Consider the following 27695-nt stretch of genomic DNA (forward strand, 5'->3'; position numbering starts at 1 on the left):
TAATCTGAACCATACTCGGAAAATTTATCATTTAGTACCTATTATACAGATCCAGGTTACAGGTATAATTGCTTCTTCAATACCTTTGTTTTTAAATTGGAATTCAGTTGATCAATGTAATTCGTTTTTTATTAAAACATATACTGCATTTTCTAATTCTGCAATAGCCAGCTATCCATCTATAATACTTTGAGAGAACCATACCATTTCTTACCAACAATTTTTATATTAACAAGAACCTCACAAACGCTTAATGATTTGTAGACCAGCAACACTTTTATTCTTTACTTGATACAAGGCAATTAACAGATGTCTATTAATATTTCACAAATAGTTATTAGCAATACAAATATATATTTGTTTTTCCATGAAAATGTCCATTGAAAGATTTTTAACTTAAAAGATTGTTTTTGCGTATATGTGAAACTGCTCTACTGTTTTGCAAAGTTTATAAGATAATCCAGTGCAAAAATAGATCCCATTACAGCCAGCATAAAGTGCTTGGAATGAAGGACCAATCATATTAGGGGGAGAGGGGATTGGAACAGAACTGGGAGGAAAAGCACAGGAATAGGGACTTACTATACATATTAACTTCTGTAAGAAATATATTCATATGAAACTATCTTTACAGTATCACAAATACTGCAGAAGGATAACAGCAATTTTAATCACGTAACATGAAGTAAATATTCTTTTTCAGTTCCTTGACCAGTGGTTTTATATCATACGGAGAGCATGAGGAAAATTTTGGCTAACTCATCTGATACAAAGGAAAATTTGTACACAGTGATTTACTAGTATTTTGTGTGGAACAAACCCAGCCTGGATCTCCATTCTTAGCAAGAAGCACTTCTAGAAACCATTATTTCCAATGAAACAGATAAGTAAGGATTTAAATGCTCCCCACTGAAAGCAATGGGAATATAATGCACTTATTCTTTTATTGAAGTCCCATTGTGATCAGTACATCTAATTGTCAGGTCATCATGTATAGGATTTCAGCCTTACATTGCAAATTTACACTGGTCATTTAACTCAATTATTTTGAGTTACTGTTGTATCAAGGGATTGTACAATTAATGTTTACCTCTGTTATAATTGTGTTAAATTTGCAAACGTGTTTTAAAATTATACTAAAATAGAGCATTTATATTTGTAGAAAAAATATCTACGGTACTTAGAGAGAGAGAAACTAAATTGCAGGTCATTGAAAGTTGGGTGCAAAAAAGATTGTGCAGGATTCAGACTGATGTCCTGCTGACTTCAAAACGACTTAGTGCAACTAACCATTTCAGAATTTTACCTGGCTTGGGACATGGCTGTAATATTAGTATATGCCAGCTGTGATGAGCACAAGTATTGGTTTGTTAACCAATACTACAAAAATATAATTTGTAGCCATTTTGTTTCTCCTAGCTTTTTATGTCTGGGCTGAATGAAAAAAGTTCCCATGTAAATTTCCAAATAAACAGTTGCTGAAAAATGGGGCATATTTTTTTTAAGAAAATCTATTTATTAGTTGCTTGTCATCCACATATCCAACTTTTAATGCCTACCTTCGATCCATATCTGGAGTAGGAGATCAGCGTAGGTGCCACATAATAGCCACGAAGTAAGAGAAATGGAAGGACTATGGAAACTCAGGACATTCAAGACTTCAAGACCCCCAGCTGCTTTTTCTGGAGGGCTTTCTCCAACCTCAACCCTGAAACAGCATCTCTGCTATGCAAAGCAGGAGATCACCATTGTATGATTTAAAATTATATGTAAACAGGACAGAGGTGATGGTATAACTGAAGGTTTTCCATATTGATGGAAATAATGCTATATGCATTTAGATAGGCAGGAAAACAAGATACCCTAGTATAGATGATAATAGAGAGTTCTTCAGAGTTTGCTGAGTCTCTCCTACAGATAGTACTTTTGCAAGAAAATAGACATATCAACAATCAAGCTTAAGTAAAGAAACCCAAAAACAGCAACGGTCCCACAACAAAAGCAAAGGGGAAAAATAAGCAATTGGACACCATACTATTAGGACAGAAGTTGTCTCAGATGCTTTGATGGTTAATTGTTGGTTCTCCTACAAGCCATTAAGAAACTGAATTCAAACTAGCCTGTTTTGAGGGTGTGCTTCATGGCCCACTATTAAGACCCCTAATGGTTGTTATACCAGTCCCCTCAAACATGTATGGGTCAACCAGACCAATAGCTAATACTTAAATAAGGACACAATATCACACTGGGTGTGACTGCTGGACACTGGTTCTGTTGATGCATTCATTGCCAGCAATGATGTAGTGCCCAAGCAGTTCCTTTCCCCCCTGGGCAGAGAATCTGTGCCTACCTTAGCATGGTGAATAAATAAATCACTGGCCATAAATCTCTGAATTGTTGTTAACGTAATTTTTAACATAAAACATACTAAGTAGAAACAAGTGGGAGTATGGCAAAAGACAACGTAGCAGCAAGTGGCACCATATTAGAGTTTCACAGAATCATAATGTAAGAATAACTAAATTCAAGTCTTTCACTAGAGAACAGTACAACAAGGCAACATCTCCCAGAGGCGCTGCCTCTGTAATGGAATATTGTTTCGTTTGCATTGAATTGCATTGCATTGAATGATTACCAGTACAATGTCCCATTTAATATTTCCATCTCCACCTCCTCGGTCTCGATCTGTTTCCACTTGGGAAGATCCCATCCATAACACAGAAAGGATGAACATTTCTCCTTCTGCTCAGTGTGACCATTGCATCCTTCTGAGGAAGGTTATTCATACACAGCTTTCCTTCACCTTCTCATCTTGCAAAAAGGAACTCAAAACAGCTACATCTACCACAGTCTGGTTTTTGTGCAACGACAAGTCTTTTGTGTGGTCATCATAAGTTTGGTCCTTGGCGAAGTTTACAAATACCTGAGGGAACAAAGATGTGGGCGTCAATAATGAGATCATCATATGGGAGAGGTCTATTCCTCTTTTTCTCCTATTGTGACCAGAGTGAATATCAATCAACAGAGAAATAACCAAGGTAGTAATTGAAGTATGAAAGTTAATAAGCTATTACAGCTCAGAAGGACGATCAATGAACGTGATCTTATTTTGAGAGACGTTTTTCCCTCCCCCCCCCAAAAATTTCATGCTATCAACTTACTTGGTCAAGTGTGGTCTGGGAAACAGAGTAGTCTTCTATGTGGAGTTTCTTTTTGTTCTGGGAAAGGATGCTAAATATCCTAGCCAGAGAGGATGGAGAGGACGGGAGCTGATATTGCAGCATGTTGCGATGCTTCTCCTTCAGCACGCTTCCTGGAAAAGCAAGCTTGAAGAAGTTCTCAACAGGGGTTAGGTCAGGGGTTCCCCCTGCTATTCGTACAATTATTGTGTAACCTTCTCCAAACCTGAAACATAAGGAAAGCAAAGATACTCAGTATGGTTATCCTAAGTTTAAAAAGGATATCATGGCTGTAAGGTGTTCTGGCTTTCTCACAGGTCATTTATGATCCTGGGAAAAACGTGCCATTGATTTCAAAAGGGCCACATAATCATAGTCCTGGTGGTTAATGAGAAAACCGCAAAATGCTCCTTGATCAATGATAAATTAGGGCAGTGGTGGCGAACCTATGGCACGCATGCCAGAGGTGGCACTCAGAGCCCTCTCTGTGGGCATGCACGCCATGCCCTGGAGATGGCAACTGCCCTTCTTCAACCAGCCGCCTGCTAACTCGCTGAGGTCCCACATGGCCAGATGCATCCCGGCATGGCTGGTTTACCTCCCCCCCATCCCGTCCCTCCTGGCCTCGCATGCTCTCCTTTTCCCGGGCATGACCCAGTGCATCGCCTCCTCAGCTGTCGGCCAGCCATCCAGCTCAGAGGCGGCTTCTCTGAACTGCTGGAAGCGGGCTGTGGAGCCCCAGAGTGCGCTGGTCGAGGGGCTGGCAGGTTGTGGCTGTTGACAGACACTTGTCGGCCCCCATGCGCTTGCTGGCCTCTGTATTTGGGGGCCGATGGTGTCAGGCAGCAGCTGCCCCGGCCCCTGCCTTGCCCCATGGCAATGGCACCCCCGCCCTGCCTCACCTTGCCTTGCCTTGCAGGACGAGCCTCCTGCCTACCACCCCACCTGCCAGAGACCCCCTGGATCTCCCCCAACCCTGCCCACCCCCCACAGGCGTCCCTCCCCATGAGCAACATTGAGGTGACCACGCCCACCTTGGCCACACCCACCCAGTCTGCCATGACCACCACAGCCACACCCACTCAGTGGGCCACACCCACTTGGCACCCGGCGATAAATAAGTGGGTTTTGGGTTGCAGTTTGGGCCCTCGGTCTCGAAAAGATTCGCCACCACTGAATTAGGGCAACCATTTTTCTTTGATGAGGATCCAATATATGATTACAACTTTACATGCTTTCAAATATTAATTAATTATTTTGGGATAAATGCCAAAGAGTCTGAGCAGCTTACAACTAAACATAAAAAGGAAAAGTAACATAAACAACAAGGTCCTGATGTGTCTTTATTTGCCTAAAGACAGGAGGGACCAAGCAATTTTACCTGTTCTTCAAGTGTTGGACACTGCCAAGGCACCTGAACCGCCCATTCACCATGATCGCCATTCGAGTGCAGAGGGCCTCACATTCTTCCATGCTATTTAGGGAAGAAAACCAGATGCATATGAAATATTCAGTGGGTTTTTATTTTTTTTTAAAAAAAGAATGTATTTATTATAACAGAGGAAAAGAATAAATAATTACATAAACGGAAAAAAAGATGCAAAGAGACAAATAAAAATAGTAAATAGTTTACAATTATTAGAATTTAAAATTCATTGTTTCATCCATTCATTAACAGAACTAAGAGATAATGAGAAATGTCTACAAAATTGCCCTTATTTGTCATCGTTCTAAACATAGAAGCTGTAATCATATAAAGGTAAAGAAAAAGGAAAAAGAAACAGCAAAAAAATAATTAAAAAAGAGAAAACCCAGTAAAAACATTATTAAACAACATAGTTGCTTAATACAATTTTCTCCCATTGTACACCACCAATAATTACATCAATCTTTTTATAAACTTTGGAATTACTTATTGTCTGCTTGCTGATTATTTTCCCTTTCACAAACATACACATTTAGTGATTTTTTTGAAAATCACATCTGTTTTAATTCCTCAAGCAAAGGAAGGTCTGGATATGCAGGTTTTGGAATCTTTTTTAAGATATTAAAATGTCTTTCTGTAAGCTAGAGAGGCTTATGCTGCCTTCTGCTGGTTTAAACAAGCCTTGCTAGCTAAAATGAAAACATTTCAGAAAATGCATCTTCTGCTTTATTACCAAGTGGCCATATCTAAAAGAAGACAAGATTATTAGCATATTCTGCTGTGCTTCGTTTTATCTTTACTCGGGTAGATGGATCTCTTGTGCCGTTAAATTTTTGTGCATTTCCCTCCTAGCAAAATTTACCTCAGAAACATTCTGTTATGTTTCTAACATACGTCACAAAGGGAGAGTAAATGGGCCCTAAGCTGAAAAATCATGCAAAACAGTTATTGTATCACCTACCTGTGAGATGTAAGGACCACAGACCTTCCCTCTTTGATGATGCTCAAGGCACAGTTCCAAAGGAAGCGGCGGGATTTGGGATCCATTCCTGTAGTTGGCTCATCCTTCAATTTACACAGAATAAATGCATTGGTTTCACCATTATTGCCATAGTAGAGTGCTTATTGTCATGCAGGCTTAACTACAGAAGACAAGGGCTTAATATTCATTTCCTGAATGAGGTGCTAAATGAAATTAGTGAACGTCTGGACTTTTATTAAATCTTGAGTGCAATTGGCATTTTGGCATTTTTCTCATTTTTTAAAATTGCGTGGTAGGGAGAAAGGATTATAAAAGCTGCCTCCTTCATTTGCCAACCTGCAGCAGGAGATATAATAGTCCATAAAGCACTGCAAAATGACAACTGCCAATAACAACAGACTGCATAACTCATGATGAAGGGACAAGAGTTGTTAACCAACATCTGGAGAGCCAATGATTCTAGAAACAGAATATTAAAAAATTGAAGTTTATCAACTATCTCAAGTGGAATGAGAGATGTCATATTAACCGTAACAAGCTGATTTGAAATATTTTGAAAAGTCCACTAAATTGTTAGTGAATTGTGTTTATTCTTACAGCATGTGTCAAGTGCCAAGATAACACTCTGATCTGTTTTCTATGTAAGAGGCTGGGAGGGCCATTCACACTCTACTTCTGATAGTTTTGGTTGACATAGTTTTGGTTGACACTCTTCATGGTGTCTTCCTAATTTTAATGAGTTATGTGTTACTATTGTGATCATGTCTATACTTACCAGGAAGACCACAGGAGGCCCCCCAATTAGGGCCATTGCAGTAGACAGCTTGCGCTTGTTCCCACCACTATAGGTGCCGGCATATTTTTCAGCATATTTTACAAGGCCTAGTTTACGGACAGCCCACTCACCAACCTGCCAGATGGAAAAGCAACATAAGAATTGAAATACAGTCTCCGCAGTTTAGGACAGAGGATAGTTCAAGTCCTGTTCATTAATCTGGTATCTATTAAGACTGTGCAATATGTCCATTTCAACCAAAATTTTGTTGTGAATATGGAGGTTGCTCACACTGCATCTGCCTGTAACTCTTTAAAGCAGCTGCATCTTCCCCAAATCTCATGGCTGTCCTTTGAAGCTGCTGTGTGATCCTGGGAAAGGGTTGTAGACAATGCAGTGTGCATAGCCCCATGTATTTCAAATCACCTTTTATGTCTTTGAATCTGCATAGGCCTATTATGTATCCCAAGGCATCATAGTATGGTTCATACCCACAAATAGGCAATACTGAAGAACCTTTGGACTTTTTGAGGATTGATGGTGGGTGGTGGATGCATTTAAGAAAGTTAAAAATGATTTCAGCCAATTAGAATAAATTTCCCTTTCTTGAGAATGGAAGATACAAGCAATCAAAGAAAGACCCTTCCTCTCTCCCTCCCTCCCTCCCTCCCCTACCCATCGCAACAAATGACTCTGGGTGACACACATGAAAATAATAAAATAATATGACAACAAAAAACAGGACTGTCGAGCAATCAGAGAAGTTCCCACTACAATCCCTATAGACCAGATTGTAAAATATCCCACATTTAGGAAGGAATTTATCTGACATAGGCTTGAAAATGATGTGGGGTGGGGTACAAATGAATTTGATATAGCCAGGTCTTTATATCTTTTTTTGTTTATTTGTTTTTGCTTGTAACTTTGTATTGTTTTTCTAAGGCACTCTAAGCAAATATGGTGAAACAAAATAAAAGCATGTATGTCATGTCTCTTTTAAGAGACAGGAATAATATGCTTGTTTCTGTACACTCCGTTTAATTACCAGCCATGGAGAATTTGTGGTGGCAATTAAGTTGGGTGGTTCTTCTGCCTGCCTGCATCATTTTACCTTGCAGACTTCTTTTTCAGGAACTCCCCTTAAGAGCGCAAAGAATTCCAGGTGCTCTCGCCCAGTCAGCAACTCCTGAATGGCATCAAACTGAGGACAGTAGCCCATGTTCTGATGGACTTCTTTGATGTTAGACAAAATACTGTGAATAAAAGAGACAGCTTCTGAAAGACTTGCCAGTTTTGCTCCGGCTTGAACATCTAAGGCAGAGGTAGAGCTATTTGCTAAGTAAATTGTGAATGGCTGAATAGATAAAGCCACAGGTAGTCCTCATTTAGTGACCATTAGCAGTGATGGTGATGAAACAGTAATTTTGTCACCAATCCTCACATTTATGACCTTCCTCTATAGCAGGGGTGTCAAACTGCCGGCCCGTGGGCTGGAAGCGTCACGTGGAAGCCGCGCCCACCCCATTGCCGGCAATGGCAAAACCGGCCCGATACATTGCGCGACGTCACGTGATGTCGCAAGTTTGACATGCCTGCTCTATAGCAAAGGAAAGCTGAAATAAGATCATAAATACAGGTAGTCCTCGAGTTACGAATGTAACGGAACCTGTCCTTCTTGCAAAAAAAAAAAAAAAAGATCTCGCAAAGTTGGAAGGTCTGATTGAACTTTATTTTTTTAGTCCCACAAACTTCTTTTGTTACCCTGCACGCCGCGGCGGAGATACATGACGGAGCTGGAAAGCAGGTTTGTTTAGGAGCCCCCACTTGCAATTTAGCGAAGGAATGCTTTGGGGAAGCGAGGGGAGCAGGGTGATGACGCGCCAAGCTCTCCAGCTCCTTGGCAGCGCAATTTGTGAAATCCGAGCGGGCTCGGCACTCCAGCAAATAGTGGAGCAGGGCCGTGCCCGCTTGTGAGAGAGGTTGGGGCTCTCTGGGTGGGGAGAGGTCGACCCAGCACTTCTCTGCCTGGCTGTGCAAGGGCTCTGGCACCCAAGGCTGCGCAGGAGGCGAGCATGGACAGTTCGGGACTCTCAGACATGGTACCAAAGTAGCGTGTGGCAGCGTCTCTGCGGTCATTCCTAAGTGCAAACGACTGCTTTAATGTTGCAACTTGCTACATAACTCTGGGATCCGTTCTTAACTACTTTTTGGCAGGGATGTCATAACTTTGAACATTCGCTAAGCGAGCGTTCGTAACTCGAGGACTACTTGTACAGCTGCAGTCTCAATTAATGACTGCTTCACTTAACAACCAAGTTTCTGTTCCCAATTGTGGTCACTAAATTGTGTAAATTTTCTTCATACCTGTTTCCCTTCAGAAAAGCATCTCCTCCTGTAACATCAGTGTCTCCAGTCAACATCTTGAAAGTGGAAGATTTCCCTGCGCCATTCACGCCCAGGAGACCAAAGCACTGTAACCATTAAGAGTTACAACATCAGCACAATATGTCCCATCTTTCCCTACAGATGTTTTACATAGTTTCTGACATTAATGCTGGGATCTGGGAACCATTTAATTTGTTCCGAAGTTCAGAAAGAATCCAGGCATTGTGAGTGATTTTTATATCTAAATTTCTCGGATAAAATCCACAAATCTATAAGGGGCTCTTAGGCCAGCAGTGCCTATTCTATAAAACATGGGGATAATTTTAAATGCTCTTGCACAGTTCTTATAAGGATTGCAAGAAACTATATACAGAATGCTATGGAAATATTAAAAAAAATATAGCTTTAAAGTTTAGGGAAAACTTGCACCAGTTTATGTGTAGAAAATCAAAGCAAAAAAATATTGTTAAGGAGTCACTCCACATCACTACCATGATGTAGCCATGTACTTAGGCCAGTGATGGCGAACCTTTTAGAGACCGAGTGCCCAAACTGCAACCCAAAACCCACTTATTTATTGCCGGGTGCCAGGTGGGCGTGGCCTACTGGGTGGATGTGGCTGTGGTAGTCATGGCAGATTGGGTGGGTGTGGCCAAGGTGGGTGTGATCACCTCAATGTTGCTCGTGGGGAGGGATGCCTGTGAGGGCTGGGCAGGGTTGGGGGAGATCCAGGGGGTCTCTGGCAAGTGGGGCAGTGAGCAGGAGGCTCGTGCTGCGGGGTGAGGCGAGGCAGGGCAGGGGTGCCATTGTCACAGGGCAAGGTGAGGCAGGGGCCGGGGCGGCTGCTGCCTGACACCATCAGCCCCTGCACACAGAGGCCAGTGAGCACATGGGTACTGGGATACATCTGGGCATGTGGGACCTCGGCAAGTTAGCGGGCAGCTGGTTGAAGAGGGATGGTTGCCATCTCCAGGGCATGGCATGCGTGCCCACAGAGAGGGCTCTGAGTGCCGCCTCTGGCACACATGCCATAGGTTCGCCACCACTGACTTAGGCCTTTCCATTACTAGAGGACTCCATGTAATTTTTTCACTAATTGCTTTGTATCATTAAATCCTTGAGTAATATTACATTAAATTTACAATACTTGAGAGCTTTACCTCTCCAGGAGGGATTCCAACACAGATTCTGTCCACAGCAGGTTTCTGTTTCATTCTGTACATCTGGAAATGGTAACATAAATTGGTTTGCAGATGACAACAAATTCAGCTTTACAAATTGTACCCCTTTACCTAAATTTTCTTTCCAGGCAAAGTTTTCCTGATTGTTATTTTCCTTTCTATTGTTTATTTCCATTTACATCAACTACAAGCCTCTTCAGGAAAACCACACACAAGTTAACAGGTGAGCAACTCTGTTCTGCTTTTTTATATCCAGTGAAACCCTGAAAGGGTAGCATCAATTTGCACATTTAATGACCTATAGTTACTCCCTCATGGGAGAAATTTTCTTCAACAGCAAGATTGGGTGAAAATCAACGGTCAGGGACAGTAGGCTTCAGAATCAAGTCTTTGATAAGTGTTCAAAGAGAAAAATGCCATTTTCTCACACGTACAGCTTAATTTGTTGTTTCTCTCACCTTGGTTAATTCTTTGATTTCTAAGATGTCACTCTGCCCACCACCACCAATGATCCTCTGCCTTTCTCTAACCACATCCTCATCCTCTTCATTTACAGGTGGAAGCTTTGCGCTCATAGGCCTTTGGGAAACAGAGTGAAAAAGGAATATATTACGTTAAAATTTACTTCAGCACTGAAACTTCGAATTGTGCTACTTAACAGATACGCTACCATTAACATATGTGGAACATTTCCAAATTTACAGAAAGTTAAAACTCACATTTAGCTAAAGGCACATCACAGAAATTAACATCCCACCGTAACATTTTAAAATTAACTCCCAAGATGCTTTAAATCAGGGGGCCCCAACCCCCGGGATGTGGACTGGCACCGGGTTGCGGCATGCCAGAAACTGGGATGCACAAAAAAGTGAAGGCCCATCCCTGGGATGCAGGCAGCATGCAAAGCCACGCCCCCTCTGGCCTGCGGAAAAAACTCTCTCCACAGAACCGGTCTCTGATGCCCAAAAGGTTGGGGGACGCTGCTTTAAAGCTAAGGGTGGCAAACATCAGTATCAGAGAAAAACATCTATGGCACACTGTAAAAGCAGAATGCTTCCCAATAGCGGTTTGCTTATTGACAAATGTAAGCTTGCCTCCATGAATTTTATGATTAGGGTGCAAAATTGCATTGGATAATTGAAGTATTTGAAATTGAAAAGTTGGTTTTGGTATGTTACTAGAAGAAGAATAGAGTGAACAGAAAATATGGACAAAACCCCATCCACCTGCAGCCCTCTCCTGCCAGCCTGCTTGCCTGGGAGTCCCACCTCTTCCCATATTGCAGTCACATGAGATCCTCGCTTACAGACTTGGATTACAATGGCATCCAGGGCTGCCCAGGATTGCTGTCCTAAGCAATGCGGTCACATGATGTTGCACTTTACAACCATATTTGCTTAGTGACAAAAAATTCTGGCCTCAATTGTTATCGTAATTGACAACATATGGGGTAGGGGAGAGACCAAACAAAAAGAAGAAGAAATACAAACTTCTAGGAGTATTACTTGAAACCAGATCTATGGTAAATTCTAAAATAAATTTGAGTTATTAGTATAACAAAAATGAAAATAAAATATTTCTGATCTTAACGCTGATCCCCCATTTCTCCTCTTCTGACCCTTTCAGAGGGGACATTTATTTTGTTGTTGTTCTGTAATGTAAACAAGCATTAAGATAGGCCTCAGGTTACGACAACAATTGAGACCAGAATTTCTGTCACTAAGCAACATGGTGGCGAAGTGCAACATCCTGTGACTGCATTGCTTAGTGACAGGAATCCCAGCAGTCCTGGATGCAATTATAATCTAAGGAGCACAGCCGTCTTTAAACGAGGCTCTCATGTGACTGCAGCATGGGAAGAGGTGGGAGTCCCAGGCAAGCAGGCTGGCAGGCAAGGGTTACAGGTAGATGAGCATCGCAGAGCACGGGGTGGGCCAAAAAAAAAAAAAAAAAGCAGCAACCTGTGACTTCCTGCAGGCTTCTCCATTTGACTTGCTTTTGTAGGAAGAAGCCCAGGGCTTTTTTTTTGTCATAGAACACCCAGAACGGAGTTCCGGCACCTTTTTTGGATGGAACCTTGTAGGGTAGGCAAGGCGGGTTGTATGACATGTGTGAGTTCCGGCACCTTTTTTTTTAAATTATTATTACAAAAAAAGCACTAAGGAAGCCAGTAAGAAAGATTGCAAATGGCAATCATGTGACTATGGGATACTGTAATTATTGTAATTATGAGCCAGTTGCAAAGTAAGATGCTTCCCTCTATAGGTTTGCAATTATAATTTTTATAATTCCTTTCATTGGGCTGCATGAGGTGGAAATGAACAAGAGTTGAACCTTCACCCACCCCAAATACCTGGAGGAAGCTAGGTTGTCCATTCTTGATTTAGGTGCTCATGCCTCAGCCTAACCCCTAAAGTATTCCATGCACCCTTTCCTATGCAACGGACTGATTAGCACAGAGGATTTCTTACCTAGACTTGATAAAGAACCTGTACTGGATCAACACCGTGATGAGAAAGAACACGACTCCTTCTATAGCCATGGCAAAAAGGTTCCTCCCAACCAGGTTCCAGGAGAGAGGGGAGACAAAGCGATTCTCACCTATTCAGAGAAAGCAGATGAATTGGTTCAGCCTTCAGAAAGATCCTCAAGAAGCTACTGTTGTCTACCTTTATCTTTACATGGATGTTTAAAATACAGTGCATCAAAAGAAGTAATAATAATAATAATAATAATAATAATAATAATAATAATAATAATAATAATAATAATAATAATAATAATAATAATAATAATAATAAAGTTGGAAGGGACCTTGGAGGTCATCTAGTCCATCCCCCTTGCTCAGGCAGGAAACCCTATACCATCTCGGACAAATGGCTGTCCAGTCTCTTCTTAAAAACCTCCAGTGTTGGAGCATTCACCGCTTCTGGAGGCAGGTTGTTCCACTGGTTAATTGTTCTCACTGTCAGGATGTTTCTCCTTAGTTCTAGGTTGCTTCCCTCTTTGGTTAGTGATAAACTAGTATTGATTGGGATGGAAAAGGAATAATTCTGTTCCTGTTTTCATGGCTAGAAAAAACTAAGATATGCATTACAAAACAGACATTGTAGGGGGAGAAGTCTGTTTGCCTATGGTAGCCAAATATCAGAAAGAGCCCAGCAGCAACTTTTCAGACTAAAAAAAAAAGATTTCAGGCTATTTTGGAATGACTCAACAAATGCAACAGCTTTTTAATATTTTTAAATGGTTAATTGATAAAGGAGTTGTAATCTATTTCACAGGTAACCCATATCTATCTAATCACCCCACCTTATTTTCTCTTTTGTTGTTCCCTTCACCCTAAACCTCATCAGTTTAGCTACTCCAGACTTCTAATGAACTGAGCTATAGTGCACGAAAGTCTCTGACTTTTTCGATATGAGGTCCCAATAGGAAGGGAGAAAACATGCTACTGTAGCCTAAAAGGATACTACCAGATCCTCCCTTTTGTTTGGGGGCTTACAAAAATAGGGAAAACAGAATGTAATACACTCCTGGCCCGGGCTGTGAAATCCTAAACTGTGAACCACATCTTACTTACCAAACCTTTCAAGGGCATCTGCCATTGCTTGGTTTTTCACCATGTCAATTAGGCCACGTCCCAAGCAGAAGTGTGGAAAGATAAGGAACACAGACTTCAGGATGTCATTGATGCTGTTGAATTTCTAAAAGAAGACAGAAGTCAAGACGATCAGCCGCTTGAACGCTGACAAACAGGACAGATATCAGCAGATCTACAACTCAGCAAGCACTGAAAGCATTAAGCATTCGTTGCTTTGATAAGACTTAAATGATTTTAAACCGTGTCCCCTTGGCTTTGGTTTAAAATATAAAATGTTTAGGGCCCAAGGATAAATCTGCACCCTCCTCTGTTTTTTTCTTTTCTAAATCAATCAATCAATCATCTGGATAAAAATGAACAAAGTGGTATTCCTCTTTGCTTTTCAAAATTAAAAAGGATAGTCTGGGCTAGGATTGGCAAATCTAACAACAGAGCTAGGATCCATTTGCTTTGATTTTACTATTTCAGTGGTGAACAAACATAATTCCAGGCTCACAGTTTAAATGTAAGCTCCATTTTAATTTCACAACTTATGCTCACTCACTCAGAATTATAGATTTTAGACAGTGGTCTATAAGATGCTTCTACCAGTAGAGAGGATAATCCAACTCTTCCCTGAAGCTCCCTAAACACTTAAGAATTAAGAATAGCAATAGCAATAGCACTTAGACTTATATAACGCTTTACAGCCCTTTCTGAGCAGTTTTACAGAGTCAGCATATTGCCCCCAATAATCCGGGTCCTCATTTTACCGACCTCGGAAGGATGGAAGATCGAGTCAACCTTGAGCTTGAGCTGGTGAGAATCGAACTGCCAAACTGCAGGCAGCCGGCAGTCAGAAGTAGCCTGCAGTACTGATTCTAACCACTGCGCCACCGTGGCTCATACAATTAGAACAGGGGTAGGCAACCTTGGCTCTTTTATGACTCGTGGACTTCAACTCCCATAATTCCTGAGCCAGCACGAGTCATAAAAGAGCCAAGGTTGCCTACCCCTGAACTAGAAGAACAACTATTGATACCAATTTCTTCCCTCATTTTTCTGTTGGAAAAGACTTCTATTAAAGTCTTCTACTAACTGACTGGCTAGATTTCTCCTGTTTATGAATTAGTAGTATCCAAGCAATGTTTGCATCTTCTAATGTCCATCTACCTTTCTCCAATAGTACAAAGGTGTATACCTCCCATTGCATTCATAAATTCAGTCTTCCCTTTCAATTACACATTTAGAAAATATTGTGCAATTGGAAGAAGTCCTAAATGTGGCAACACAACTATGTCTTGCTTTCCACCTGCATTCGACAACAACTCACTATAGAATCAATTCTGCAGAAAAACCAGTGAGAACTCACACTGCTGGTGAATAGTTCAAGGACAAAAGTGATGACACTCGCATTGATGCCAATGAAGAGGTTTACGCTGGTCAGCACCACGTATGCCGTGCTAGGAATCTTGAATATGAAAGATGCTGGGTACATGAGAGGAGTTATGGACCACCTGGCAAAGAACACAAGACGGGCATTGAGGTCTCTTCATGCGTTATATGAGTGGTTGCCCACACCTGAATCAAAAAGAGCCTTCCTTACCCATAGAGCAAAAGTAGAAGTGCCAACACTGGGAGATTGGTTGAGGATACATAGGATTTCTGCTGGAAGCAGATGAAGATGATAATGACCAAAGTCGCCGGAATAATGTAGTTGCACTGTACGTTTCAAAGAAAAGAGAGGGAAAAAAATCAGAAGAGCTCCAGATTAAAAGCTGCAAACGAATATCACATTTAAGTTACATAGAAGATGGGCATGGCAATCCTTTTAAGCATTGGATCTTCTCAAGCTAACTACAATGAGACAAAAGTGATACAAATTGACCATCGCCTAAAGAGGACTTGATGGAACCACAGAAAAGGAGAAAGGATATCTGATATACTTCATAATATACTTCATCACTCGGAAGTTTTTAAGAAGAGACTGGACAGCCACTTGTCTGAAATGATATAGGGTTTCCTGCCTGAGCAGGGGTTGGACTAGATGACCTCCAAGGTCCCTTCCAGCTCTATTCTGATTCTGATGATCCAAAGTGTTTGGGTTGCACTTTTGCAATTCCTTTTTCTTTTCTTTTGACTGGATCAAACCCCAATCTCCACAAAGTCTTCTTGTTGCTTTTAATGCAGTTTGTGTCAGCTTTCAGATTCAAAGCATTCTAGTTGCTATCTCCACAGCTGTTACATCAATTCTGAACATTATTACACATGCAGGGCTGGGACTTGGCTGAAACTGTAATTAAACTGAAACTCATCAGTGTTACTAAATAATCAGTACGGTGGCACCACTATCTTCTTTATGGTTATTGCAATCTATCCCTGGAAATATAGTGTAGAGACCAGCTTCTAATATTTAAGAGAATGTATATTCCTATACCAACATCTACAATTTCTGCTCAGGTTCTATATTACTCTTTAACAAGCCAGGATATAATACAGGATCAAAGTTCTGCATGGCAACTGCATTGTTTCAGATGGTGATCAAAAGGAACAGAAACTAAAAATGTCAAACAGATGCAGCCTTACCATATCCCATAGAAAATTGGCCGCCCAGTAGATTACTGGTTTCACACCGCATATGAACTGGAGATGCTTGGCTTTACTGACCCGCTCCTGGATTAAGAAAACTACAAAGCTAGCTGGAACGAAGGACATGGCGAAGATGACACAGATGGAGACCAAAACATCCACTGAAGTAGTCATCCTAGTAAAGAGAAAGATGAAAAGGTGACAAATTGATTTTTGACTCTTTCAGCCGCATTCTTAATTAAATATATCTTTAGAAAGAGGACAACTGTAATTGAAATCTTGGTTTGTATTGTTGGAACTACATGAAGAGAGACTTCAGACTTAATGTTCCTTTAACAAGAGATACGTTTCATCTCCCCTCTCTGTTCCTTTCCCTCCCACCCCTCATTCTGTCATTTCAGGACGTACAAGGCAACTTCAGAGAGCTGCTGCTTGGTGAGGTTCAGTGGGTGATTGTAGATCGTAATGCCATAGTTGCTTGGATTCTCTCCATCTTGTAGGTTGGCGCGGAGAATGGCATTGTTGATCACATTGAGAAAAGCACCAATGGCATGCCAGCCTTTGTTGTTAAACCACACCTGAAAAGGAAACAGCTGGTTTTAACTGAGAGAACATTAGATAGGAGATCTCAGATTTGAGGGTCAAATCATAGGATCCCCTTGGCTTTCTTTATGCATTTCAGTGTGACAGTTGTTTGCGTGTAAGAGAGATTGAGATACCTGCAGTTATATGCAGCGGAGAATTAATTTTAATTAGAATTTACAAAATACTCATTATTTTTTTGTCTTGGGCATCCCTTTTCTTGGTTTCTGGTATATAAAGATATCTAAATGTCTATTGATATGAAAAAAAAAATGCCATGCATGGACATTTCCGGCAGGAAATATAATTTTGGGGATTGGTTTCCGATATAGCTTGCAATTCTAGGTTAACAAGGAGGGCAATGCAGTTGACCATGTTTATAATCCATATGTTTTGTATATGTTGTTTCTAAATTTTGGTGGAAGACCTCTCCTCAATTCAGGATTGTCTTAGATATTTATAACCACTTGGACCTGATGAGGCCAGCAGAATTATTTGTGTGTCGTAGAGGGTTGCTCTTTATTAGTATGAATCCCATTTAGTATGAATCCCATTTCTGGCTTGTCTTTTCCCAGTCAATAATCATATCCAGGTCAATCACTCCTGCAGGAACATGTAGTCTTCACTTAACAATACTAACTGGGGACCAGCAACTCTGTTGTTAAGTTACATGATCATAAAGCACAACATCACATGACTACACCGACTTATAATGGCAGTAGCGGTAGTCCCAGTTGTTAGGTAATCGCACACAGTGGCAGTGTCCCTAAGTCACACAATCATCATTTGTGACCTGCTGTTTTCTCCATTGACTTTGTCAGAAGCCAGCAGTGAAGATCATAAATGGTGATCACATCGACATGGAATACTGCAACATGCCAGGAGCCCGAATCGCAGTGCCGTGACCGCAGGGATGCTGCAGTAGCTGCAACCGTGCAACCATGAGGAACAGTTGTAAGTCCACTCAGTCAGTGCTGTTGTAACTTCAAACAGTAGCTGAACAAGTAGTCACTGAATGAGGACTACCTGTAAGTGGCTTTTTGGAAATAAAATCTTACATCACAAAAGCAAACCCTGTGGATATCACAGTGGAGTATGCTTTTAACTTTAATTCCAGAAAAAACGATCTAAATTTGGGGAAACACTACATGGTGGTTCAAGACGTCTAAGCAATAACACTCCTGAGATCAGCCAAGTAGAATTAATACCTTAATATTATCATTTGTGTCCAGGCCTTTCATGAAGTTCCGGAAGCTGTTTAGAAACCGTTCAGCAGCACCCCCCTAAAAATAAAAATGAAATTTTAAAAAATCCAATTAAAAAAGTAAATTCCACTGACCTCCAGGTAATGTACTTCTTTGTAATCATATCAGGGAAAATGCTTGTCTATGTGCTTATATTCTACTGTATCCCCAAAAGTATGCTGCATATGTGAATTCGAAAAGGAGCTGAAATTCCTGGAGGAACCTTTTACTCTAACAGCGAAATTTCTTTGCTATTTACCTTGGTAATTTCCAAGATTTTCTTCATTTGATTGATGGCATCATTGACCTCTTCATTTCGAGGAAGCACAATAGACCCACTAGCTCCCAATGAAAAGCCACCATATCTATGAACAGATGAAAGAAGCTGTCACAGAAGTCTACTTTTGTAAATGTTTCCTACACAATGACTTTGTATTTTTGTCAAGATGTATAGCTTTCTAAAGCCTTGTATTGAGCAAAACAATAAAACAAAATATGCTGAAACCTTCAGCAAAGGTACATGTGCTTCTTTAAATGTAACACAGAATGGAAACCCGGGTTATAGATAAATCAGGAGATAGATCTACATCACACGTGAACAAAAAGAAGAGCAGCCACATAGATATTTTTCACAGGTACCACACTCTTCTCCTTCATTAAAGTGAGATCCATATAGAACAAATGGTGAGCTATGAAATTACATTTGGGTATTATTCAATTATTAGGCTCGCTCTCTCCAATTTGGAATGTCCAATCGAGCAAATTACAGAATAGCTGGATATAGTATTATATTTATAGATTGTAAACAGTTTTTTTAACTAATTCACACTTTTTTTCAATTTCTACTCTCAACTTTGCCTTCTACTCTCAACTTTCAACAATGTCTCTTACCCATCTATATATAAAACCAATGGCTTTTATAGAAACAGAAAATAAACTAAATGATAATGCAACAGGTTTGGGCTTAGCACATTGTATGAACCCAGCCATTCTTGCTTGTAAACCATGGTTTATGGCTCAGAGTTACATATGAGCCTGGACATTACAGCTCATTCAGTCAGTTGTGGATAAAATAAAGCATATATAATTGCAGTGTGTGAACACTCATTTCATGCATTCTAGTGTATCACTATCATCTCTTGAAGTGTAGCTACATCACATTATTCGTTGAGTAAATGAATAAGGAATGGCCTAAAAATAAAGCCAAACTGGAAAAATCCATAAAAAGTAATTGCAGATATGAGTAAAGTTCTTAAGATCAGATAACACTCACAAAAGGAGAAATATATATATATATATTTACCTGAACTCATTGACCCAATGCTTACTCTTCAAACTGTGGGTATAAAAAGCAAAGAAAATCTCGTTATATTAGATCTAAGTCAACCAGTTCCAACAATCAGAACGAAGGGAGAAACACATTTGATTAAAAAGCCTTTTCAATAGAAAGGGGACTGGTGAGCCAGTCCTTGCACATAGGTGCAGGGTAACATATAATAAATCCTTTAATTGTTATTCCCTCTTACAGGGAATAGTGAGACTTGTTGCTTGAAAGTTCAGGCAGAAAAAGAGTATGTGAATTTTCAGCATATTTAGCATTATAGCCATAGTGTTTTTGAGATGCAAGGATTGTTATGCTGGCCTTCGTTATATAAACAGTCTCTCATCCATAGCACCCTGGGCTACATGAGAAGGTCCGTTCAACTGAGTTCTGATCGGTGTCACTTTCTGAAATCCACTTCAGCAAAAGCGCATCAACCGATACCGTAAAACGGGTTTTGAAAAGTACCAAGATGGCTTTGAAAGAATCTAAAGGGAGGGCGGAAAATATACCCAAAAGGAAAATTTTGTGAAATCACTTCATCAGATTTTTAGAAGAGAAAAGGCCAACATAGAAAGAAGTTGATCTGAGGAAACATGCTGTGTGACATATTCCCTGTGTTAGTCTTCATTGCAGGAAAAGGGAGTCATATCATAGCTCCTCCTTCACTACGAAGGGCTGAGGCAATTGTTAGAATAAATATTGATATTTGTTTTTTAAAAAAAGAACATATGAATTGATCCCAACATCTTAAAGCCATAGGGGGTCAACCTGCAAGCCACATATGGCCTCACCCCCAGCTGGGCTGCCTGCCATAACTGCTGCCTCTCCCCGTTGCTTGGCAGCCCAATAAGCATCAAACTAACAAGATGTCATCACATTCTTAGTGTTTCTTTTCTTGATAGTAAAAGGGATACTCTGCATACAACCTATCAATCAAGCTGGTTGCTTGAATACAGGAAGCCTGCACTACTGCACTTGGGAATGAAGCTGGGCCACATGAAAGTGGAGAAATGGTTTATTAGATATTTAAGTATGCACGTGTCTGGCCACTTGGCAGCCACTGCGGCCATTGAGATCAAAGTGCATTAATTCTACCCTTCTGCATAACTGCCAGGCTCCAAACTAAACCAAAGTTTACTTAAAAATCAATCAAAAGCACTTTGGCAAGACATCAGTTTGGCTATGTTCCTCAGAATGGGATCACCGTGCAAGCATCAGCTTGATAATCATTGTAAAAATTGCTATAAAGTCAGAAGAGTAGCAACAATAAGCAAGATGAAGCACCTTTTTCCAATGATCTGTGCATAAGTCTTCACCAAATAATCAGAAATGTTGCGCCCCGTCAGATTCTGCAGAATATCGGTGGTCTTCTGGGTTCTCTGTAGACCGGGCAGGAGGAGAAAAAATAGAACGCTGAAGAAGCCAAGATTATGATTGGTCCTGAACTACCACTATGGTCATTTACTATAGAAATCAGTAATCTGAGCCCCCTATGAGTATTCCCATCCACACCAGAGGCCATGAAACCTCTGCAATATATTAAAGGTTACTGTAGCTATTAAAGGTTTCAGACTTTCTCTTTTTCCTCTCCTAATATGTTATACTCTAATGATACAAAAGTAGCAGACCAGGTAGTTATGGATGCACCTCATTTTGCCCAAGTGACATTTCTACTAGATAAAAGTTGACTGTATCTCTAATGCCCTTCGTGGCTGGAGGCCCGAATATTTATGAGGCCTCCTTTCTCCAATTGTCCATTTGGTAAGATTTGGCATAATTGGCTGCCTTCGGGCCTTGTTGCTTTTTTAGTAGTAATTTTATTTTAAAAAATACAGTTGCAACAATAGAAATGAATGCAAACTAAAAAAAAGAAAAGGAAAGGAAAAAATTTAATGTGCGGGGGGGGGGGAAATTAGAAAAGAAAATGTATACAGAAATATCTTCCCCCTTCATCACAACAAGTGCAAATTTAGTAATTTATCATATCATATAAAGTACAACAAATGTTTGCTTGTTTCCATAACTCATCTCTTATTCATAAACAAAGTCTTAAAGCCTCAGCATTCTGTCCCGATAAGATAACAACATGTCTATTTTAAAATAACATGTCTATTTTAAACTTGACCAAATAAGCCAACTTTACATCCCTTCCCTTTATTTTTAACACTCTTTATCTTTATCTCTTCAAACAATGTCCCAAAACTTGATTTCTTTTCATTGTTCCTTTTTTTTCCTTTCTCACAAAATTCTCCAAACCTTGAACAGGCCTGTTGTTTGTAACTCCAATAGAGAAAAATTATCCAAGTCACTCTCTTAGTTTGTAATTTGTATATCCCTTTTAATTACTACTTAATTTAATTCTGCTTGTTTCTTTTGTATGTCAAGGGTAGCATCTTTTTCCATAAAATTCTTGTAGCTTGTCACTTTTACATCCACATTCAGATCAGTTCTCTCCCTTGCAAGGTAAAACGTGTTCCTCTTTCACAACCTCTTTTAATCACAATCTATTTACAGATGCAGATATTCTTACAATTAATTGCTGGGTCCATTCTTTAAAAATATTCTTCAATATTTAGACCAGGGGTAGTCAACCTTGGCTCTTTTATGACTCGTGGACTTCAACTCCCAGAATTCCTGAGCCAGCACAGCTGGCTCAGGAATTCTGGGAGTTGAAGTCCACGAGTCATAAAAAAGCCAAGGTTGACTACCCCTGATTTAGACAAACCCTGCGTCTTCATCTCCCAGAGCTCTAAAACTGCCAGAGACCAGTGTCCTATGGTCTCCTCACCTAGGAGCAACTGTCTGGTGCACTTGTGAATAAGCTGAAGTCCTCTTCTTGTTTGGAAAGCAATTATGAAGAGCTGGCCTACTCACCAGCGCTTCGACCATTTCTTTCCCAGAAGTCTCAAGGCTCTATTGTTGAAACAATGCCATTTAATAAGATTTCAGAGACAGAGTTGTCTTTGGTTGACTCTTCTCCTCTGGAACAGTATTGTCCCTGAAAATCACAGGGCCCAGAGCCTACTTTTAAGCAAGCTCCAAAGATCTGGCTGTTCCAGAAGACCTTCACAGGGTGATTTGTGACTCTCTTTGCTGAGACTGATATCTTCATTTGGAACTATAATTTCCCTTTTTTTAAAAAAAAAAATGTGTTCATTATACAATTGTGTGCCACCTCAAATGGTCATAGCAGCTTCTAAATTGATTACATCAAAGAAATAATTCACAGTTATCTACAATCTATCCATCTACTTCCCTACCTTCTAGCAGGATGTTTTAGCTGCCAGGCATTAGGATTGGAAGAAAGTATACCCCAAGTGTTAACCACATACCTGGGGAGGAGGTAGACCACCAGCCCCAGCAGGGCACACTGGAAGCATTTTCTTGATATTGCCTTTGCTACATATGCACGACGGGGAGGGATTCTCCATTGTCCAGTTGCCTTTCTGGAAAATTTCCATGACATTCTGAGGCACCGGAACTTGGCTCCACTCTTCTTCTCCCACAGAACAAGGAGCCTCTCTATAAAAAAAAACAGAAGATCAAGAGAAAAGACTTTCATTCAGAAATCTTACACTAGCCATCCAGATGGCAGGACTAAGAAGCCCCGGTTCCTATCACCAGTTTTATATATACATATACACGGATTAGGCAAGTGATTAATCCTTTCTATTTACATCCATTTGCACTATAGGCATAGATGGCCTGAATGTAGTTTGTAAAACTTACAATTTTCAACTTCCACCTTAATACAGATAAGTAGCAACTGATGTGGCTGCTAAGCTTTTGTTGAGCTTTGCCCAAGCCCTTCCCGTTATATTGTTACAAACCATTATGCTAGAATAGACTTTCCCAATCTGGTGTCTTCGGGGCCTGCAGCTACCCAAATTTCCCATCAGGTCAACCACTAGCTATACCAGCTAGGATTTCTGACAGCTGCAAATTCAGTATAAATTCAAGATCAAGAAATTCTTGTCAGAATTACATAAACCACATTCTGTAGTTGCATTCTGTATTTTTCCCAAAATTACTGAATACACAACATAGTCATACTAGTGATTGCCAAGAGATCTACGATGTATTTCAAGTGTTCTCCAGTTCTTAACTAGCTTTCTTCAGTTTATGAAGTGTTTTGCTAATACTCCACTTACGGAATGGAGTATCCTTCCATGCAACGGGTCCCGAAACCAGGTTTGTTGAGAAGAGCGCTCAGAAGCTTTTGAGTAGAGGTGTCTTGTGGAGCATCATTGCTGTGGATGCATCAAAAGCAAACCATCAAGGCTTAAAATTAATTCAAAGGCAGAGCAAACAGAAACAGAGGAATAGGAACAATTCAGGAAGGTGAAGCTATTTGTTTCAAACCAAGATTAATGTTCCTTCATATTAATTCACATTAATTCCATAGCCCTTCCATGTTTATTTCTATCTCCGCTCAGAATTCCAGTAAGATTTCCCAGAAGTATATGATATGATGTACTTATAACCTGGTATTAAATTGGTTTTGTAATATTTATCTCATCTGACTTAATCTGTGAGCTTGAGCCTGCACACCCTAACATAGTAGGTTATATCAGATTTCTGGAACTATGGCTTAATATTTACCTGATAAATGTGTACTGCTGATCATACATCCAAGGGTGCAATTCGAGGGTGGGATATTTTCCAAAGGGAGGAACAATCAGACTGAACACAAGAGCAATGCAAACAAAGATGGCAGGGAGAACAATCTGAAACGAGGCAGAGAGGAGACAAGAGAACAGGCTCACAATTTTTTTCAAAAATAACGAAGAAGCTTTCCACAACATGCTAAAAGCTCAGTTCCTATCATTTCCAATATTTAATCAACAATGTCAAACTGAACTGCAGATTCCTTTGTCATACCGCTTTCAACAGCAGAGGAAGTGAATCGTCCAGAAAAAAAACGCAAATAATTGCACTTTTTTGGGAGGGGGGGCCTTTCCCCCGTCACATTTCAAACTTCATCCCACATTAAAAACTTTGATGTCATTAATTCAGCGGGGGAAAAACCCCAGAAAAGCATTATTCATCCTGCAAATTAGCATTCTTGTCAATATAGAGTTTAATAGATATTGATGCTGGGTGGGGAATAAGAATCTGATTTTAACCCCTCATGTGTAAACCACCAGCATTCAAGTTTCACACTGAGAAAAACTAAGCTTCCAGACAGTAGTGATCAATAGTAATTGATTTACTAAGCAGAAGAGGAACTAGTTTTTGAAATTCCTATACTGGTAGTCCTCATCTTATGACCATTCATTTAAGGACCATTCAAAGTTATGATGGTACCAAAAAAAAAGCTTACAGTTACAACTGTTGCAGTGTCCCCCACGGTCGTATGATCGCCATTTGGGCCCTTCCCAGCTGGCTTCTAACAATGGGGAAGCCAGATTTGCTTAAGGACCCCATAATTCATTTGACATCTGCAGCAATTTGCTTAACAACCATGGCAAGAAAGATCGTAAAATTGGGCATGACTTAGCAATGGAAGTTCTAGTCCCAATCGTGGTTGTAAATTAAGGACTACCTGTAGAACTGAACCCTTCAGAGAGAACCCAACTCACCTGGGCAAAAATGCCCTTTCTGCTGCGCTTGGCGATAAGTAGCCGCTTCCAAAGTAGAGCTACAAACTGTTGCTGGGTCAGCTTCCAGCCCTTCATCTGACTGGATCCTTTGCCATCCATTCCGCTCAGAAGGTCAGTTTCCCGAGATTCTGCAGGCAAAGAGTTGGGAGTTAATAAAACTTTCATCTATTTCACTAAGCTGAAGAACTTCTAGGTAAGACAGTTTTTTTACATTAGCATTGCCTAGAGCCTTGAAACCTTTCCTCTCTTACTTAGCATAGGAGAATCGTATGGCTCACTAGATGTAGCTGCATTACAACCCCACAAGAGCCCCAGCCAGCATGGTCCATGTTTAAAGAGGCTAGGAGACGCAGTGGTTAGAGCTGGTAGATTTTCCATCTCTGCAGCAGATAATTTTTTTTTCCAAAATGTAGATGTAGATAACCTTTATTGTCATTTTTTTTTTTACTGTGGGCACATTGGCATACATTAAAAATGAAATTTAGTTGCTTGCTCACAAAAGTGCACACATACGTAACACACATTTAAATATGCTATATACAACATATGTATAAACTTTCACCCTTACATATAAGTAACATATAAATATTAATCACTTGAATACATAACGGAAAGAGGAAGCTTTAGAGTTCACAAGGTTAACATTGTATGGAACGAAACTGTGACTGAATCTGGAAGTTCTGCTACATATACCACAAAACCTCCTCCCAGAAGGTAACAAGGAAAACAGGTCGTGAAGAGGATGTGTAGTGTCCCAGACAATCTTGCGGGCCCTGCTCAAGCAACGCTTATATGCTATGTCCTGGACGGGAGGGAGGAAACTGCCAATGATCTTTTCAGCCATCCTCACCACTCTCTGCACCGCCTTCCTGTCTGAAGCAGCGACGCTTCTACACCAGACTGTGATGCTGTATGACAGGATGCTCTCAATTGCCTTTCTTTATTGCAAAGACTTTTTCAAGGTTTTAATAGACCTCTTTGGTAAATCCTATGGAAAATCATTGCCCAAGTCATTGGCTTGCTTTGTCTTTTGTATTTTCTCTTTGATTTTCAAATCTTTAACCACATCTTTAACCACATTCAATAGAAAGTCTTTATCAGGGTCATTTTCTTAACTTTTCTCTATTTTGTAATCCACAGTTTTGTATTTCCAGTTTGAATGCCTTGTATATTTTGTAACTCACACTTTTAAAAATCTAATATTTCCGATTCCGTTAAGCAAAATTTGTTTCAGACCTGTCATTCCTTCATTCACATCATTTATCTATCAGTCTTTCAATCACATAGAAGCATTGTTACTGATAAAGTTGATATTGTGGCTACTGATTTCTGGGCCCATTCTTCAAAGATAACCTTTAATATTTTAAACGTTGTATTATTTTGTGCCGTTTTGTAAATTCCAATCTGAAAGGAAAGGTCTTTTTTTTTTGTCTTCTGCCTGAACTTTAGTCCCCTCAAGTGTCCAATTTAAATCATAAGGTCTCTTAACTCTGTTATGACTTGCTGTAGTCAAAACAATTTCTATGGTGAATTCCAAAAGCTTATAGTAAAAGTTTCAATATTCCAAATTTGAAATAGCCTTAATTTTTTGGGATAACTTTATCATTTGTTTAGCCTTTTCTCTGTGTAAAAAAGATGTTGAGACTCTAGAAAGAGTACAGAGAAGAGCAACAAAGATGATTAGGGGACTGGAGGCTAAAACATATAAGGAACGGCTGCTGGAATTGGGTATCTCTAGTTTAATGAAGAGAAGGACGAGGGGGGACATGATAGCAGTGTTCCAATATCTCAGGGGCTGCCACAAAGAAGAGGGAGTCAAGCTATTTTCCAAGGCGCCTGAAGGCGGGACAAGAAGCAACAGATGGAAACTAATCAAGGAGAGAAGCAACCTAGAACTAAGGAGAAACTTCCTGACAGTTAGAACAATTAACCAGTGGAACAACCTGCCTCAGAAGCTGTGAATGCTCCAACACTGGAAGTTTTTAAGAAAAGACTGGACAGCCATTTGTCCGAAATGGTATAGGGTTTCCTGCCTGAGCAGGGGGTTGGACTAGATGACCTCCAAGGTCCCTTCCAACATTATGATGATGATGATGATGATGATGATGATGATGATGATGCATTTTGCGCTGAAAACATTTCAGATTTGAAATCCTTTGCATGTCTCCTTATATATGCTGTCTCAAAATCATACCTTGGTTCTTAAGTTGACACATAAACTCCCAATTAAAAGTATAGTTTGATTCCTTTGCTCAAAGAAAAGTTCCGAGAAAATCAAAACTTTGAATTCTCAGATTGAGTGAAAAGATCATCCATTCTGTCTTCTCCTTGTTATGACAAATAGGTCAAAGATGCTCGTGTATTAATTAATATTCCTAGAGTTCTAGAAAGATTTTGAAAACCTGGATTTAGTCCAGATTTGGGGTTATTTGTCTAGCGCTGGTGTTTTCTTTGCTTTTGCAGTTTCTAAGATATTTTCAATCTGGATTGTCCTTCTGATTTGGTGTTTTTATCTGTTTTTATGCTTTTATCCAGTTTTGTACACCACCCAGAGTGCATAGGGGTTTAATAAATTCAAATAAACAATAAAAATATGCCATTATTTAATTGGTACAACCATAACTTCTTTCAGTTAATGAATGCTTAATTTGCAAATAATTTCCAATACACTTCAAAACCAATTAACATTTCCCCCCCTTTGTCCACATAATTTACACAGATTGAAAATGCTTCCAAGGTCCCTTCCAACTTTTTATTATTATTATTATTATTATTATTATTATTATTATTATTATTATTATTATTATTATTATTATTATTATTATTATTATTATTATTATTA

The 27695-nt window shown here is 39.9% G+C and overlaps 1 protein-coding gene across 1 annotated transcript in view; it reads right to left on the minus strand.

Annotated features, from left to right (window-relative positions):
* Window positions 1–254: 254 nt before the first annotated feature.
* Window positions 255–27695, minus strand: part of ABCA1 (ATP binding cassette subfamily A member 1) — a 109548-nt gene continuing 82107 nt past the window's right edge. The window contains exons 28-50 of the mRNA XM_015814658.2: window positions 24833–24981; window positions 23853–23977; window positions 23402–23500; window positions 22583–22772; window positions 20535–20629; window positions 19230–19262; window positions 18186–18291; window positions 17891–17965; window positions 16509–16678; window positions 16098–16275; window positions 15118–15233; window positions 14884–15028; window positions 13512–13635; window positions 12400–12529; window positions 10387–10507; window positions 9908–9970; window positions 8727–8833; window positions 7474–7615; window positions 6363–6497; window positions 5567–5670; window positions 4561–4653; window positions 3162–3405; window positions 255–2923 (exon numbers count right to left, since the gene is read on the minus strand). Of these exons, the coding sequence (XP_015670144.1) occupies window positions 2783–2923; window positions 3162–3405; window positions 4561–4653; window positions 5567–5670; window positions 6363–6497; window positions 7474–7615; window positions 8727–8833; window positions 9908–9970; window positions 10387–10507; window positions 12400–12529; window positions 13512–13635; window positions 14884–15028; window positions 15118–15233; window positions 16098–16275; window positions 16509–16678; window positions 17891–17965; window positions 18186–18291; window positions 19230–19262; window positions 20535–20629; window positions 22583–22772; window positions 23402–23500; window positions 23853–23977; window positions 24833–24981 (2885 nt within the window). The 3' untranslated portion in view covers window positions 255–2782. The remainder of the gene's footprint in view (window positions 2924–3161; window positions 3406–4560; window positions 4654–5566; window positions 5671–6362; window positions 6498–7473; window positions 7616–8726; window positions 8834–9907; window positions 9971–10386; window positions 10508–12399; window positions 12530–13511; window positions 13636–14883; window positions 15029–15117; window positions 15234–16097; window positions 16276–16508; window positions 16679–17890; window positions 17966–18185; window positions 18292–19229; window positions 19263–20534; window positions 20630–22582; window positions 22773–23401; window positions 23501–23852; window positions 23978–24832; window positions 24982–27695) is intronic.

Source organism: Protobothrops mucrosquamatus, unplaced genomic scaffold (genome assembly GCF_001527695.2).
Source record: "Protobothrops mucrosquamatus isolate PMUCROS unplaced genomic scaffold, P.Mucros_1.0 scaffold270, whole genome shotgun sequence".
NCBI classification, from domain to species: Eukaryota; Metazoa; Chordata; class Lepidosauria; order Squamata; family Viperidae; genus Protobothrops; species Protobothrops mucrosquamatus.